General features: G+C 39.9%; 1 protein-coding gene across 13 annotated transcripts in view; it reads left to right on the top strand.

Moving 5' to 3' along the window:
* Positions 1-16,793, top strand: part of PTPN20 (protein tyrosine phosphatase non-receptor type 20) — a 121,269-nt gene that overhangs the window by 97,281 nt on the left and 7,195 nt on the right. For all 13 annotated transcript variants that reach the window (XR_009252381.1, XR_009252380.1, XM_058696957.1 and 10 more), the window contains 2 exons: positions 9,095-9,429; positions 13,362-13,577. Coding sequence is in view for 11 of the 13 variants with exons in the window: in XM_058696957.1 (XP_058552940.1) it covers positions 9,095-9,429; positions 13,362-13,577 (551 nt within the window). In the remaining 2 variants the exon portion in view is untranslated. The remainder of the gene's footprint in view (positions 1-9,094; positions 9,430-13,361; positions 13,578-16,793) is intronic.

Below are 16,793 nucleotides of genomic sequence, written 5' to 3'. Positions count from 1 at the left end.
GGGCAGAGAGGCAGAGGGACAGAGAGAGAGAATCTCAAGCAGGCTCCATGTTCAGTGTGGAGCCCAATGTAGGGGTCAACCCCAGGACCCTGGGATCATGATCTGAGCCAAAATCAAGAGTTGGGCACTCAGTTGACTGAGCCACCCGGGTTCCTCAAAGCTTTCTTTGATTTCTTCACCACACATTTTTTTGAAGTAATAGAGAAGGTTCAAAAAGAATCACATCAAGAAAGCCAGGAAAATAATTCATTTATTCCTCTCTTCAAATTCTGGGAACACTAATTGGGAGATTCACATATCTTGGCACACTGCAAGTATATGCAAGCCTCACTTTGCATGGCTCCAGTATGCACAAATTTCAGTTAGTGTGTTTAGTGAAGAACACCATTCCCCCAACAACACAATTCAAATTTCAGTGATCACGATATATTAACTATGAGTAATTGCATAAAGTACAAACTTCACTTCTAGCTCTTCAGTCTGCAGATTACTATGTAAATAACAGATGTGCATCATGATCAGTGACTAATCATGTCGTTTTTTTTTTTTGCTTCTTTTAAAATACTACTGCAGTTGGTCACTGTGTACCTGTTACTCAGCTCATGCACAGATAGCAATGCGCATAGTTTCGTTGCCTCCTTATTTTTTAGCGATAAGCCCACATTACCTTTTATAATGGGTTATCAAAAGTTGCTTGGTCAACAAAGATGAATTGAAGCAAAGAAAGGAAAAGTAGTAACACTGGGATGAAATCCTAATAGAACAAGAATAGAGTTAAGAAGAAATAGTGCCTTGGAAAAGGTTATAGAACAATCATAATTTGTCCTGTTGATTATTAAGATCTTTTGCAAAGTTTCAGCTTGTGCAGTCATATTTATGGCCCTACACTACTACGCAAAGCAGGAATGGGCCTTATTATGTACCCAGGGATTTTTAGGTATAAAGTAAATATCTTGCATTTGTATAGCATTTTATAATTTGCAAAGCATTTTAAAATGCATAATCTTATATAATCTTTATGAAATCCTCCTGAAGTAGACCATTGGATACCATAATTTCTACTTCACAGAAGAGGGAATAGCTCTGAGGTTAAAAGGTGTTTTGAAGGCTAATAAAGGAGTGGGGCCATACCACATGTCATGGCCTAATACTTTTTCTGTTTCTTGTCTTCGGGTCAGGATCTACTCAGAACTAACTAATAATGTTAGTGACTTAGATTTCTATTAGTTTTCCACTTTACAGAGCACGTTTTCATATATGTCATGGAGTGCTGTCTACAGTTATGCAAGGAAGGCAGAGCAGACGATTCTGAATTTTAGGATGCAAGCAATGAGGAAAGGATAATTTCAACAAATGTTTCTGGACAGTTGCATTTTCATATATTTAAAAATGAACTATACCCTTATCTCACACTTACATAAAAATTAACTCAAAATAGATCATAGGCCTAATATGAATTAAAACCATAAAACTTCTGAAGAATACTTGGGAAAAATTTAGTGTTCTTGGGTTTGGCAGAACTTTTCTTAATAGGACACAAAACCCCCAAATTGCAAAAGAAAAAAACAAATTAGACTTCTTTGATTTAAAACAAATATTGCTTTTCAATGTACTGTTATGAAAATGAAAAGGCAAACAACGGACTGGGAGAAAACACATTCAAAACATTTGTCTGACAGAGGGCTTTTGTTTAGAATATGTAAAGAAATTGGGGCTCCTCGGTGGCTCTGTTCGGTGAAGTGTCTGACTTTGGTTCAGGTCATGATCTCTTTTGTCCGTGAGTTCGAGCCCTGCATTGGGCTCTTTGTTGACAGTTCAGAGCCTGGAGCCTGCTTCGGATCTGTGTCTCCCTCTCTTTCTGACCTTCCCCTGCTTGCTCTCGCTCTCGCTCTCACGTGCTCTTTTGCTCTCAAAAATAAATAAGCATTAAAAAATGTTTTTAATTAAAAAAAGAAGAATATGTAAAGAATTTCTATGGCTTGATAGGAGGACAAATAACCCAACAATAAGTGAGCAAAATATTTAAGTGGCCGCTTGAAAGAAGATGTATGGATGACAAATATGTGAAAAGATGTTTGTATCATTAATCAGTAAGAAAATGCAAATTAAAACTATAATAAGATACATTTTACATGAGATACACTTTACATCCGCTACAACGGAAGTGAGTTTAACAGTTTCTTATAAAGTTAAGCATGCTATTGCTGGGTCATAGGGTAGATCTATTTTTAATTTTTTGAGGAAACTCCTCACTGTTTTCCAGAGTGTTACTTCATTGTCCTCCAGCTTCCGGTGTTTCAGGTAATAAATACAATGGTATCGTGACCTTATTCTAAATTTTTTAATGTTTATTTATTTTTGAGAGAGAGAGAGAGAGAGAGAGAGAGAGAGAGAGAGAGAACAAGTGGGGGAGGGGCAGAGAAAGATGAAGACACAGAATCTGAAGCAGGCTCCAGGTTCTGAGCCATCAGCATAGAGCCCATTACGGGGCTCGAACCCATGAACCGTGAGATCATGACCTGAGACAAAGTCAGACGCTTAACTGACTGAGTCACCTAGGCGACCTGGCCTTTATTCTGTAAGAAACATGTTCTTTCATTCATAAACCTTATGACATTTTAATTTTTTCCTGGAATTCAGAAATGTTACCATGTATGTTTCATTTCATTGGTCTTATGTAGAATTCATAGAACCTTTTAATCTGAAGACTCAGTCTTCCTTTAGCTCTAGGAGAGTTTCTTCAGTTATTTAGTAATTGGTCTTCCTCTCTCTAATCTGTTTTTCTTTTTCTGGAGCTCCTATGATTTGTAGGGTTGGTCTCTTGGATCTTTTTTCTAAGGCTTTCATCTTTTTCCTAATTACCTCTTTACTTTTGCTCTTGGTAGTTTTGCATATACTTCCTCCCCCCCGCCCCCAACCTAGTTTTAGTTCTTGCTTTCTTTCATTTGGTCTTCTAGGGAACTTATTTAAGTTTCAAGAAAACCTCCCTCCTTCCAATCATCTATTAAAATTTTTAGCTTGTGTGCTGCTTAATCTTATATGTCAACTTGGCTAGGCCACACTACCCAGATATTTGTCCAAACATGAGTCTAGATGTTGTTGTAAAAGTATTTTTAGATGTAATTAAGACTTAGATCACTGGGATTTAAGAAATTCAGATCATCCTCTCTAATATGGATGAGCTTCATCCAATCAGTTGAAGGCCTTAAGAAAAAATGATTGAAGTTCCCCAAGGAAGAAGCCATTTTGCCTCCGGATTGCCTCTGGACTCAAGACTGTAACATCAGCTGTTCTTCGGATCTCCAGCCTGACAGCCTGCCCTGCAAATTTCAGACTGGCTGCACAGTTGTGTGAGCCAGTTCCTTAAAATAAATCTGTCTACTATATATATATATATATATATATATATATATATGGCCTATCAATTCTGTTTTTCTGGAGAACACTGACTAATATAAATTTAGGTACCAAGAATGATTCTAAAGGAACAGAATCTTAAGGATGAATTTTATGAATTGGTTTCCTCCTCTGATAAAATTTAAAGGCACTAATGACTCTCTTTCTAGTAGTGAAGAGAACAGTGATAATCCATGGTGTAATAATGGTAACAGAGATAAATAAAATCTCACCATTGGCTTTTCCTTTACAAATACTTATAAGAAGCAAGGTCTGGATGACCGTGTATTTTATACCTTAGAACATTTTTGTCAACTAACAAATATAATGAGATTGGCTGGTTGTTTCTAATTATGCTATGCCAAGTAGGGGAAAAGAAAGGATGATCTCAGGGATTTGAATTTCCAGCTCAAGCATCACATAAATGACCTAAAAGTGTTCATGGTTTCCCTGAAAGAAACCCTTATCTCCTGTAGCCATGGAGCTTAGAATGTTGAAAATCAAACCCAGAGTCTCATCCTATGAATGGCTGACTTACTTTGCAATTTGAATTCCATACTTTGCAGGGTGTTTGCTATTAACGTGAGGGCATAGAATTTGAGAAAGAATGGGATTCTGAAAAACTGAGAACATAATGGCAAAGTCCTGGTAAAGATAGGCACATCAAACCCCTAAATGCGGAAGAGTCTTGTTTGCCAGTACTACTGACGCTGGCACTAATCTGACACTAATTCCAGGAGACCAAAAGTGCCACCCTGGCCCACCAGGAAGAGGGGTACTTATGGAGGTCAGATAAGCAACAGAGTTTTAGCTTGGGTCCATTTCCTAGTGGGTTCGGTGTGTTCTGAACCACTGTGGTTATTTCTGAAGTTCTGGAATGCATACTTGGAACAGGTGTACTCAGCAACTGGCAGAATCCCTACCTGTGGAGTGAGGCCAGTTATAGTGGAAGAGGCCAAATGGAAGCCTGTAGATCTGCTTCTGTCTAGGAAGATAGTAAACTAAAAGCTATGCTGCATTCTTGAGAGAGCACAGAGAGATTAGTGCCACCATTAAGAATTTAAAAGGTGCAGGGGTGGTGATTCCCACCACATCCCCATTCATCTTACTTATTTGACCTGTGCAGAAAACAAGTGGATCTTGGGGAATGACAGTGGATTATTATAAGCTTAAGCAGGTGGTGACTGTAACTGCAACCATTGTACCAGGTGTGATTTGATTGCTTTAGAAAATTATTGCATCCCCTGGTACCTAGTGTATACCTGTTGATCTGGCAAGTGCTTTTTCTCCATATCTGTTAGTAAAGACCACCAGGAGCAGTTTGCTTTCAGCTGACATGGCCAGCAATACACATCCAATGCCCTATCTCAGGAATAGATCAGTTCTCCAGCCCTATGTCATAATTCCCAAGGATTTTGATTACCTTTCCCTTACTTAAGACATTATACTGGTCCATTATATTGATGACATTATGCTGATTGAATCTAGGGAATAAGGAGTAGCAATTAACTACTCCAGACTTACCAGTAAGACATTTGTGTGTCACAGGGTGGAAAATGAATCTAACAAAAATTCGACCTCTTTGAAATTTCTAGAGGTCCAGTGGTGTGGGGAATATAAAAATATTCCCTTCTAAGGAGAAGGGTGATATGTTGCATCTGGCCTCTCCTATAGCCCAAAGAGGTAGAATGCCTCACGAACCTCTTCGGACTTTGGAGACAGTATATTCCTCATTTCAGTGTGCTACCCTGGCTCCTTTACTAATATGGGTTTTGAGTGGGGCCCAGGACAAGTGCAAGTTCTACAAGTCCAGGCTGCTGTACAAGTTGCTCAGTTGATCCAGCAGATGCCATGTCAGTGGAAGCTAGGGGTACTGTTTTGAGCCTTTGGTGGGCCCCTATGGCTGAATCAGAGCCCAGGCCATGGGCTTTTAGAAAAGCCCTGCCAATCTCTGTGTATAACCACTCACCTTTTAAGGAACAGTTTTGCCTGCTATGAGGTATTAGTAGAGACTGGACACTCAACTATAGGCCATCAAACCAGAAAGAGCGTGCAAAGCAGCACTCCATCATCAAATGGAAGTTGTAGATACAAGGTTGGGTTTGAGCTGGCCTTGAAGGCACAAGTAAGTTAGATGAAGGGACCAAACTGTCCATGGTCTTCTTTCCTTTACCTCCTCTCTTGCAGCCTGCATCTGTGACCTCATGAGGAGTTCCCTATGATTATTGACTGAGGAAGAGAAAATTGGGATGTTCTTTACAGATGGCTCTGCACCATATGCAGGTACCACCTAGAAGTAGACAGCAGCAACACTACAGACTTTTTGGAAGGCACATCCCTGAAGGACAGTGGTGAAGGGAAATCCTCTCCGTTGGTAGAACTTTGGGCAGTATACGTGGTTGTCCGTTTTGCTTGGAAGGAGCAATGGCCAGAGGTACAAATCTGTACCAGTTCAGGCACTGTGGCCCATGGCTTAGCTGGATGGTCAGGGACTTGGAAGGAACATGATTGGATAGTTGGTTACAAGGAGTTCTTGAGGAAGAGGTATGTGGCTAGACCTCTTGGGATGGGCAAAAATAATGAAGATATTTGTGTTGTATGTGAATGTTCACTGAAGGGTGACTTAAGGAGAGGATTTAATAATCAGGTGGATAGAATGACTCATTCTGTGCATACCAGTCACTTTCCCGGTCACCCGTGCATTACCCAGTGGATTCATGAACAAAGTGGATGTTCTGGCAAGAATAGAAGTTATGAATAGGCTCAGCAACATTAACTTCTAGTCACCAAGGTCAACCTTGCTGTGGCCCGTGCTGAGTGCCCAATCTGTCAGCTGTAGAGATCAACAGTGAGGCCCAATATGGCACTGTTTCCTAGGTTGTTCAGCCAGATACCTGACAGCACGTTGATTACATTGAACTACTTCTATCACAGAAGGAACGGTGCTTTTTTCAGTGCCTTTTTTTGTTTGTTTTTTTACAGAATAGATATTGTGTATGGATTTGCCTTCTTTGCATGCAGTACTTCTACCAAATCTACCCTGCAGAGACCCACAGAATGCTTTAGCTAACGTCATGATAGTCCACACAGCATTGCCTCTGACCAAGGAGCTCACCTTGAGGCAAATGATTTGTGGCAGTGGACTCGTGCTCATGGAATTCACTGGTCTTAACATATTCCTCATCCTCCTACAGCGGCTGGGTTGATAGAACAGTGACATGGCTTTTTGAAGACTCAGTTACAGTGCCAGCTAGGTGGCGGTACCTTAAAGGGCTGGGGCAGTGTTCTCTTGGAGGTCATATGTGCTCCAAATTAGCATCCAGTATATGTTTCTGCCACAGCCAGGATTCAGGAACTGAGAACTGGAAATGGGAGTGGCACAGCTCACTAAGACCTCTAGTGATCCAGTAGCGAAGTTTTGCTTCCTATCTCTGTGACGTTATGCTCCGCTAGTCTTGAGGTCTTAGTGGCTGTCTTCAGTAATGTCTGGCATTTGAAGTGGTCTTTCCTTGAGTCTTCCTTGAGGGCCAGCAGATCATAGAGTTACTTGTGGAGACTGTGGAATCTAGAAGAACTGCTGCATAATAGGGAACAAATTACTTAGCCACTTTGAGTAAAAGTGTCTCATCTGAAAAGCATGCATAATATACCTCATTCAAAGGATCGTTTTGAAGTTCAGATGAGGTGATACATGCAGAATACATACATGCTGCTTGGGCCTGGGTGCATGTTAGCACTAAATTCTATAACTGTCTCTTCTCTTAGAGGAACATTTCTCCTGTGATCACTTGAGCTATTTCCTTACTACTGTGTATTCCATAGTTTTGCTTCTGAAATTCCTTTTATGTATTTTCTTTATATGCTCTGTACTCCCTAACATTTTACTCATTATTATCATTGTTTTCATCTTTTTTTCTGAGTTCAAGGGGAAATCTCTAAGCCAATTTTCTAAATCACTAATTTGTTTTTCTATTCACTTCTCACTTTAGAGGTTTTAATTGAGTAATTGTGGTTTTATCTGAAGGCAAGCTTTTATTAGTTTAGATTGTTTGATTTTCACACATTTAATCTCCCTTTTAAAAATAAAATACTTTTCTACTATAAAGTAGTACAAGTTCACTATAAACAATTAGGTAATAAAATAGCCACTACTAGTATTTTGGTGAATACTTGCCAGGCTTATTATTGTTATTATTATTATTATTATTATTATTATATGTTTATATAAAGTAATATAATGTATTAGTATATATGTTCATATATGAGGAAGACCTTTTGCTTTTGTTACCTCCTTTATAATTTAATAACATGTCAATAAACATGTTATTCTTTTTAAATAATAAAATAATGTTCTCATATTTCATTTTATTTTTTATTATTTTTTTAATATGAAATTTATTGTCAAATTGGTTTCCGTACAACACCCAGTGCTCATGCCAAAAGGTGCCCTCCTCAATACTCATCACCCACCCTCCCATCCCTCCCAACCCCCATCAACCCTCAGTTTGTTCTCAGGTTTTAAGAGTCTCTTATGGTTTGGCTCCCTCCCTCTCTAACTTTTTTGTATTTCATTTTAAATGAAAATAGCTTTTAAAGTATTCTTCCCTCTTATAGGAAGGAAAACCTTTGCTATGATTTTTAAAAATTGTATACTTTTGTGAAGTACTAGCCTTCTTCATATATCTAGTGATTGTTTTTCCTATTTATTCATATTTACAAGGGAAAGTTTATGTTTGCTATGTTGGAATTTGAAAAGGGTTCTATCAGAGCTTGTGTAAGGCCCTGTTTAGTTATCTCAGTCATACCCTATTTGCCAGATAAGTGGCCCACAGGACTCTGAGTAATAGGGAGGGGCTCTTGGTGAGACCACTGCCTGGCAGGGAAGGTCTGTCCTTTGCTGAGGGCATTTATTGTCTGTGTGGGAGCAGTGGTTGAGCCAGAGGTCCAGATGTCTATGTAAAATGAAGAAAGAGCTCTGGGGCCAATGGAGTTTGTGAGTAGGCCAAGTAATTGGCTTCCTCTTTCATATTTGTTGCAATAGTTCATGTTTCATGAGTCCCATGTTACTTGGAGCAAATCCCCTTCATAACATCATTTTGCCATAATACCTTTGCTTTGATTACATACTCTTTCACCCAGTGAATGCTGAGGATGGACATAAAAGTTGACGATCATGTAGTTGGGGCATTGGTAGAATTCCATTAATCCTAGGGTTTGGATCTGATCAACTATCACAGTCATTTTTTTTTTTTTTTAATCCTGGTCCCTACTGCTCTGGGCTTACAGCTTGTCTGGATTTATAGAGAATGGCATTCCCTTGCCCCCTCAGAGGGCTCCTCCTTGGCTGTATTCAGTTCAAGGGAGTTAGGTAACTCCCTTGGCCTAATCATACCTGTGCCATATCTAACAGAAATCTCTCAAAGTGTCTGGATACCGATGGCAACCTTCTCTATTTAGTAGAAACAGATGAAAACAAAAAACACTCATTGTGTATTTTGTAGGTCATGCCACTATATTTGGGGGAGGGAAGAACTTAAATGCGTGGACTCCTATAACTCTTGAAATGACACTCTTATGCCATCTTCTCTGCTTGTCAAAGAGATGAATGAATTTACCAGTGTGAAATACTTTCATGAATCCAGAGTGTTGTATCTCCTACTTTTCTGTCATCTACCAGATATTTCTGTTTTTATAATAGATGATTCAACACGTGTTCCTCTTGGAGAAAACAAAGACTACATCAATGCTAGTTATATTAGAATAATGAATTCTGGAGAAGAGTATTTTTATATTGCTGCTCAAGGCCCACTGCCAAGTACCACAGATGACTTCTGGCAAATGGTTTTAGAAAATAACTCTAATGTTATTGTCATGATAACCAAAGAGATAGAAGGTGGAGTTGTCAAATGCCACCATTACTGGCCCATTTCTATGAAGAAGCCTTTGGAATTGAAAAACTGTCGTATCTTCATGGAGAACTACCAGATACTTCAATGTTTCATCATCCGAATATTTCAAGTTGTGAGGAAGTCTGTAAGTTTAAAAAAAAAATCACTATTAGATGTATAGTTCATTAGATAAGCCACATATCAGGAGGAGAAGTTAGGATTAGGTTGTGTTACAGACTGGGGGTACTTTTTTGAGTAACTTGTTTTTACTGCTCCCTGGTGCTAGAAACCAAGACACCAAACTCTGACTGGAGAGATGAAAAACCTAAACAGGGAAGATGGGACAGGGAGCATCAGTATTGGAAGTTGCCTAATCCTGGGATGCACTTTGGCTGCTCCTGCCTAGTATGACATATGTATTGAGTCTTTCAGGTATATTGCTAACCACTGTGCCAGGCACTATCACTACCTTACCAAGTAGTGGAGATTCGGGTACCCTTACTGATACTCCTAGTTACTGTGGTCTGTGGTAATACCGAGATCTGTATGGAATGCTTTGGGGCCTGGAAGGGAAGTACTTAGCTTTACTTAGGGTTCGGGGGAAGGTTTACTGGAGGAGGGAACATCTGGATTGAGAACTACCCAAACAAGAAAGATGTAAATAAGAAGTCAGTAATCAAGATATGAAATGCGGTGTGTATAGAGAAATGTAAGTAGTTAAGTGTTTAGGGAATGTAAAAGTTTAACAGTTTAACTCAGGGAAAAGTGAGAGGTGAGATGAGGCTCTAGAAGGTAAGCAGGGACCAGTCATAACATGAAGTATCTTGGAGTTTGGCTAAGGAGCACAAACTTTATTATGAAGATAATTGGGAGACATTGAAGAATTTTAGTCAGAAGGTATCATGATCAAGCAGGGCAGTTGGCATGGAGATGAAAAGCAGAGACTTTGGTGTTTTTCATATAAAATTGGCAGACTTATATGTGATTTATGACTTATAAGTGACAGAAGGAGTGGTCAGAAGTTAAGTTATCCAATACAGAAGCCATATGTGGCTATTTAAGCTTAAATTCAAATCATTAAAATTTATATGAAACAACAAATTCAATATTTCACTTGCAACAGCTGCATTTCTAATGTTTAGTCACATGTTACTAATGGCTGCCACATTGGGTCACACAGATTTAGAACATTTGCATCATTGTAGAAAGTTCTAGTGGGAAGTGTTGATCTAGAATAACTCATAGAGTTCTTGCTTTAATAGAATCAAAAGATACAAAAGGAATGGTTTATAGGAGCATTGGTATAAGTGGATTTGATTAGCAGGAAAGTGATACATGTGTTCAACAGGAATGAAAGAGATGGGAGTTAAACAGGAAGCGTGACAAGAGGATCAAAGAAGTTGATTGGAGGCCAAACAATGACTAGGAAAAGGGTTGCTGGAGATGATGAAGTAGGAACCAGTAAATTTTCAGTAGCAATAAAATGTGCATCTATGAAATTATTTCCTTCCCAGCAGCCTAACTATGAGATTCCTGAACACAGGTTAAGGGGCTGACCCAGGGTGAGGTGTTGTCCACTATGTGTGGTAAAATTCAAAGGATGAAAGGAGTTAACAGTTTGGTAAGAGAATGATTCAGATAATCAGCCATGAAGTCTAAACTTAGGGAGACAAATGGAATCAAGAGCAGATCAACTAGGAGTAGATGGAGGGCATAAAGGACAGGAGAGCTCCATTTGGTCACATTGTTGTTGGAGGGAAGATTTTTGATACTGGACATGATTATAGGTGATAATAAGTTCAAGGAGTGACCATCACTGTGAGGACCAGAAGGAACAAGTGGTCTCCTCTACAAGAGAGAAATACAAACGCTGTGAGGTTAGAGTGTCTGTTGGGCTGTAGAGACCCTGGATTTGCCCTAGATGATGTCAGAGTCTGTGGCAAAGAGAAGGTCAGGATCTTTGGTGAACGTAGCAAATTGACCAGAGGCTAAAGCCACTGGGTAATAGCAATGAGAAGATAAAGCTAAGAGGTATGAAACTCAAAAGGAAGAGGGGTATTTACACAAGAAGGAATGATGAATTGGAAATACGAGTGGGCAGCAAGGAGTATGCGACCTGATCTCTAGGCTCTGTGGGACCTGGAGAATGGGGGAATAGGTGGCCTCGGTGAGGGGGCTGCAGAGAGTGAAGGGCTGTGGGAGGCAAGGAAAGAAATGGACGAAGCATTAAGGGAAATGATGAAGGTTTCAAAAAGTTTACGGTGGGATGGGGCACCTGAGTAGGAAGGGAGAAGTTGATGAGATACAGGAGTAGGGTGAGAGGGAAAAGTGAGGAGGATTGGAGCATAGTTGTGACCAGGGAGGCCAAGAATGATGGCTGACACTGATGGATTACTTGCTGGCTGTGTGCTAGGCACTGTGCTTGGTCTGTGCACTAAGGTTGAGGGGATTCGCTTCAACCCTCACTCCCCTAATACTTGTGGATTCCCTCCTGTTGTAACCAGGTGTTGTGCCCGGTGCTGGAGACAGAAAACACACACACACATTATCAGCTCTTAGAACACTTATGGTCTAGTGGGGAAGGAAGTTCCAAATGATGTGTGAGGTACATTTTATGGCAGGGGAAAGCCAGTATGCTTAGAGAGTATAGGCAGGTGAAAGGCACAGAGGAATTATCTGTCTGCAGGAACTCAAATGCTTGGGTCCAAGCAGTGGTGGCCTTTGAGCTGAGGCCCACAGGCTCCAGAACCATGGGGTTCGTGTTTGAAGAATCTGCATCACGGTTTCTGTCTAAGTGATTAGGTCAGGAAAGTGGTGAAGTCCGCCTTTGTGCAGATTCTTAGTGGTCAACGGTGGCAGGAGAGATTTAACTCCTGACATATGTGGTAAAGCTGTCCTCACTTTGGTGCCTTCACAAGATTTTCAGTATTGTTTTCATCATTCAGTTTCACGTACCAATGATTTAAACCTGAGTTTTCTATTTGGGACTTAGGAAAACTTATTTCTATTTGGAACTCAGGAAAAAGGGCTGCATTAGGGAAAAGCAAGGGAGGAGGAAGAAACCCATCCTGAGTTTCCCTGCAGGGGTTCCCAGAGAAGCAAAACGAAGGGTTTGACACTGGGAAAGCGCCATCCTTTTGGAAAGGATAATGGGCCAACTGGAAGTGTTTAATAGTCGACCCCGAGGAGAGTTTCATGCCTGTGCTGCCAGAGGGCTCAGCATAAGGGTGGGGGCACAGCCCACTTGCCTGGTCACCACCTACCCTGTCCTCATCACCAGAAGAGATTGGTGCACCCCTGGTCAAGCAACTTTGCAGCACCCAGCTGTTTTCATTAAATTTTGTATCATAAACATTCAAGCTAACATAGAATACTTTTCCTAATGTGTTAGCCCATTCTTGGTTTTTGGATTCTGGGTTTTTCTGCACAACCATGGTCCAGAAGAAAGATGGTTGATTTGAATTCAGGAAGCCTACATTATAGTCCAAGCTCTAGACATGGGAGATTTCTGACCTAGTGTACATCTCTCCATTACCCTGATCCTTACGGTTTCATCTGTAAAATGGAGATAAAACAGTACCTACCTCCCAGAGTTGATGTGAGGATTAAATGAAAGAGTGCATGTGAAGTCTCTAGCATAGTACCTGGCGCGTCATCAGTGCTTATTTCTTTTTTTAAAATTATTTACTTACTTATTTATTTATTTATTTATTTAGAGAGAAAGAGGGTGCGTGCATTCATGCAAAGGGGGGAGGGGCAGAGAAAATTTCAAGCAGGCTCCACACTGCCAGCAGGGAGCCTGATGTGGGGCTTGAACTCACTAATCATGAGAATCATGACCTGATCCAAAATCAAGAGTCAGGTGCTCAACCAACTGAGCCACCCAGGTACCCCCAAAAGTGGTTATTAATTCATGCTACCTATTGGTATTCTTATTTGCATTACTGTATGACCATAGAGCCATTATTATTATTATTATTATTATTATATTGGAAATGGAATTGAGATCCTTAACACAAGAAGTTGATAAATCTCTCTCTTCCCCTTCTTTCTCCTCCCTGTCTCCTCTCTCAACAGACAGGAACTAGTCACTTTATAAAACACTTGCAGTTCACCAACTGGCCAGACCATGGCACTCCTGCCCCAGTAGATGGCTTCATAAAGTATGTACGTTATGTGAGGAAGAGCCACCTTACAGGACCTGTCCTTGTTCACTGCAGTGCTGGCGTGGGCCGGACGGGGGTGTTCCTCTGTGTGGATGTTGTGTTCTGTGCCATCGAAAAGAACTTTCCAGTAAGTGACATTAAACAGATAACTTGATGCTATTAGTAAACACTCTACTGCTTTTAACAGCCTTCTAGTACCTGAAGACTATGATTTGGCCCTCAAGAGAACTCAGTCAAGAGAAGGCATGTGAACTTTGGGTACCTGCTTCTCAATCAAGTGGTGCAGATTCTGGGAGGGGGTTGTGATGATTAAAGTACATAATGCAGATTAGTGGCATGGAGCATTGTTGGGAACACAGCAGGTGCACAATGATTGCAAGTTCATGTCTCTTTTCTTTTCCTCTACCCACACATACAGCTTTTAAAATCCTGTTAAATAATGTCAGTGAAGTATGCCTGTTTTTAATGAACAGAAAATACATGCACATGAGCACGTTGGAAAAAATGTAGACTTCAGAATTTTAATGAGCGGTCCCTAGCTTTGACTGCCAGTTTTGCCTCACACTTGAGATTTTGGTGACTTTGTGCAAATTGCTCATCTTCTCTGAAACCAGTATTTTCATATGTGAAATAAGGATAATAATATTGCTGGGTTTGGGTCAATCATTGACAATTCATTGCTTTCCTCTAAATTTGGAACCAGCTGAGAGATAGACACAAGAATTAGACACATACTGATTATACTATTACCTTTACTGTTGATTAAACTGATTAGGGAATGTGACCTTAGATTTGTGGCCAGAAAGACTGATTCACTGTATTGTTTTCCTGCACTGCAGGAGTGTGAAGGGAAAGACACCTGTTTATTAGCAGGCATAGGGGCTAGGAGTGACTCTTACCAGGGGCACAAGGAATGTGAAAAGCCACACCTCAATCCTGAGAAAACAGGCACCGTGCAAGGTAAATTCTGCGTTAGGTTGTTGTCACAACAGTCCAGTCTCTGCTGTCTTGGGCCTTCTGCACTTAAACCCTAACAGTGCCAGACTCTCTCCGGGGGCAGCGGAATGGCTACTTTGGTTCCAGAACTCATTATCCTCAAGCTATATTATGTGGGAGGGTTGGAAAATGGTCTCTCCCAGTAGCTCCTTGGAGGACAGAGGAAATTACTTTTTGTCAGAAACCTGAGCCAGTATCTCCCAGCCTTTCACTGTGTCTGAGCTATAGCCCCTTCCCTGAACTAATCACTGTGGGAGATACTGGGCTATGTAGGCCAGTCAGGACTACTCCAGGCCATAAGACTGAGAGTGAGAAGAGGGATGGTTTTCCAGAGCAAACTCAGTGGATTAATATAAACTGGTGATTCCCCCCGGTGTGCTAAACAATGCTGAAAATTTTAGTAGTGTAAGTCTGATATTACCCATTCCCATAACTAATGTTGTTTGAGCCTTTTAGCAGAAAATGTTAGTATAATTTTCTTTTATATATTCCCCATCATAGTTTCTTAAATAATTTGTTTATATTTGTCCTTATTTTATATTCCTTGTAGAAACTATAAAAACTGTAAATATTATATTTCATGTTTCTAAGGAGCACTGTTTTCTCCCACCTTATACCTTCTTTAAACTCAGAATGGGTTTTATAATAAGCCATCTGTCAGTTTAATTGACAGTGTTTTTCTTAGTGGTACATAAAATAATGATGCATTTTATAATTAAGGATGCTTAGATTTGATGGAGTAATTCAAAAATAGAAAATACATCCATTGTTTCTTTATTGGCTTCCCACAGAACCTTGAACTGTCAAATGTTCTTACCGATACCCTTTCTACTCTTTTCAGAAATTTTGCCCACCAGACCTACTCAGAGTGCGGTCTTGGACCAGCACCAATCTGTGGATGTTTATTATCTACCATAAGATACATTCCTAGAAATTGAGAGTGAATGTTTAGAAACTTTCAGAGCAGTTTGATGTATTGCTGTGACATCCAAGAACATGACCAGTGGATGGGTCTTCTTGAACAGAGTATAGACCAGTTTGTGTGTTGTGGAACTCACATGGGGAGTCTTACATGCAGCAAGCTACATACCAGCTCTGTGAGGCGGACATTTGTGACCTGAGACATTTTAAGATTATCCAATCAATTATAACTCAGATATGAAAATCGGAGAATATGTAACCATTTCTTTCTTGTTTGTTATTTCTATAGCCATTTTCGTTTTTAACCACGCCTGCTTAAAAATTCTTAAAATATTGGGAACACACTGCCTCTTTTCTTTCAGAAACCCTGAGACTGCTCTGTAGTTTGAACGGTCTCAATAGACCTTTCTCTTCTAATAGTCTTTAAGGTACAATAACAGTTGTTCATTACTGGTTACCGTATTATCACATAATGATGTGAATAATCCAAAATTTAGCACATTAGCCTTTACATAATTAAAAATTATTTACACAACTATGCACACTGTCAAGTTTATCTGGCAGTGTTGGGCTTGTTTGTTTGTTTTGTGTAACAAGACTCTAGATGAAGCAGTGTGATATTTATTTATTTATTTATTTATTTATTTTGATGGGGGTGGGGGGAAGGGGCCCTCACGAGAGAGGGAGAGAGAGAGAGTCCCAAACAGGCTTTGCACTTTCAGTGTGGAGCCCTACACTGGGCTGAAACTCATGAATTGTGAGATCATGATCTGAGCCTAAACCAAGAGCCAGATGCTCAGCCAGCTGAGGCACCCAGGCACCCCAAAGTCCATAATCCATTTTGAGTTAAGTTTTGTATAAATGTGAGATTTAAATCAAGGTTTACATATGTTTTCTTTCTTCTTTCTTTCTTTCTTTCTTTCTTTCTTTCTTTCTTTCTCCTATAGATGTCCAATTTTCTAGGACCATTTGTTGAAAAAGCTATTCTTCTTCCACCAAATTGCTTCTGCACCTTTGTCAAAACCATTGGGCACGTTTGTATGGGCCTATTTCTGTCTCTGTATTCGGTTCCATTGATCCATCTGTCTATCCTTTTACCAATATCACACTATAGATTCCTGTAGCTATATAGTAAGGTAGAGTGATTCCTTTATTCTTTTTCAAAATTGTTTTAACTTTTATAGGGTCTGTGCTTTCCTATATAAATTTTTTAACTAGCTTGTCTATATCTACAGAAAAAAAGCTTACAGGGATTTTGATAGGAATTGCTTTAAATCTAGAGATCACTTTGGAGAGAACTGACATCTTTGATATGTTGAATACTCCAATCCATGAACATGGTATGTCTCTCCATTTATTTAGGTCTTCTTTGATTTCTCTCATCAGCATTTTGTCATTTTGGGCATATAGATCCTATATGTGATTT

The sequence above is a fragment of the Neofelis nebulosa genome, chromosome 13 (genome assembly GCF_028018385.1).
Source record: "Neofelis nebulosa isolate mNeoNeb1 chromosome 13, mNeoNeb1.pri, whole genome shotgun sequence".
Taxonomy (NCBI): domain Eukaryota; kingdom Metazoa; phylum Chordata; class Mammalia; order Carnivora; family Felidae; genus Neofelis; species Neofelis nebulosa.
The sequence above is the reverse complement of the archived record's forward strand: the minus strand, read 5'-3'. Positions and strand labels throughout refer to the sequence as shown.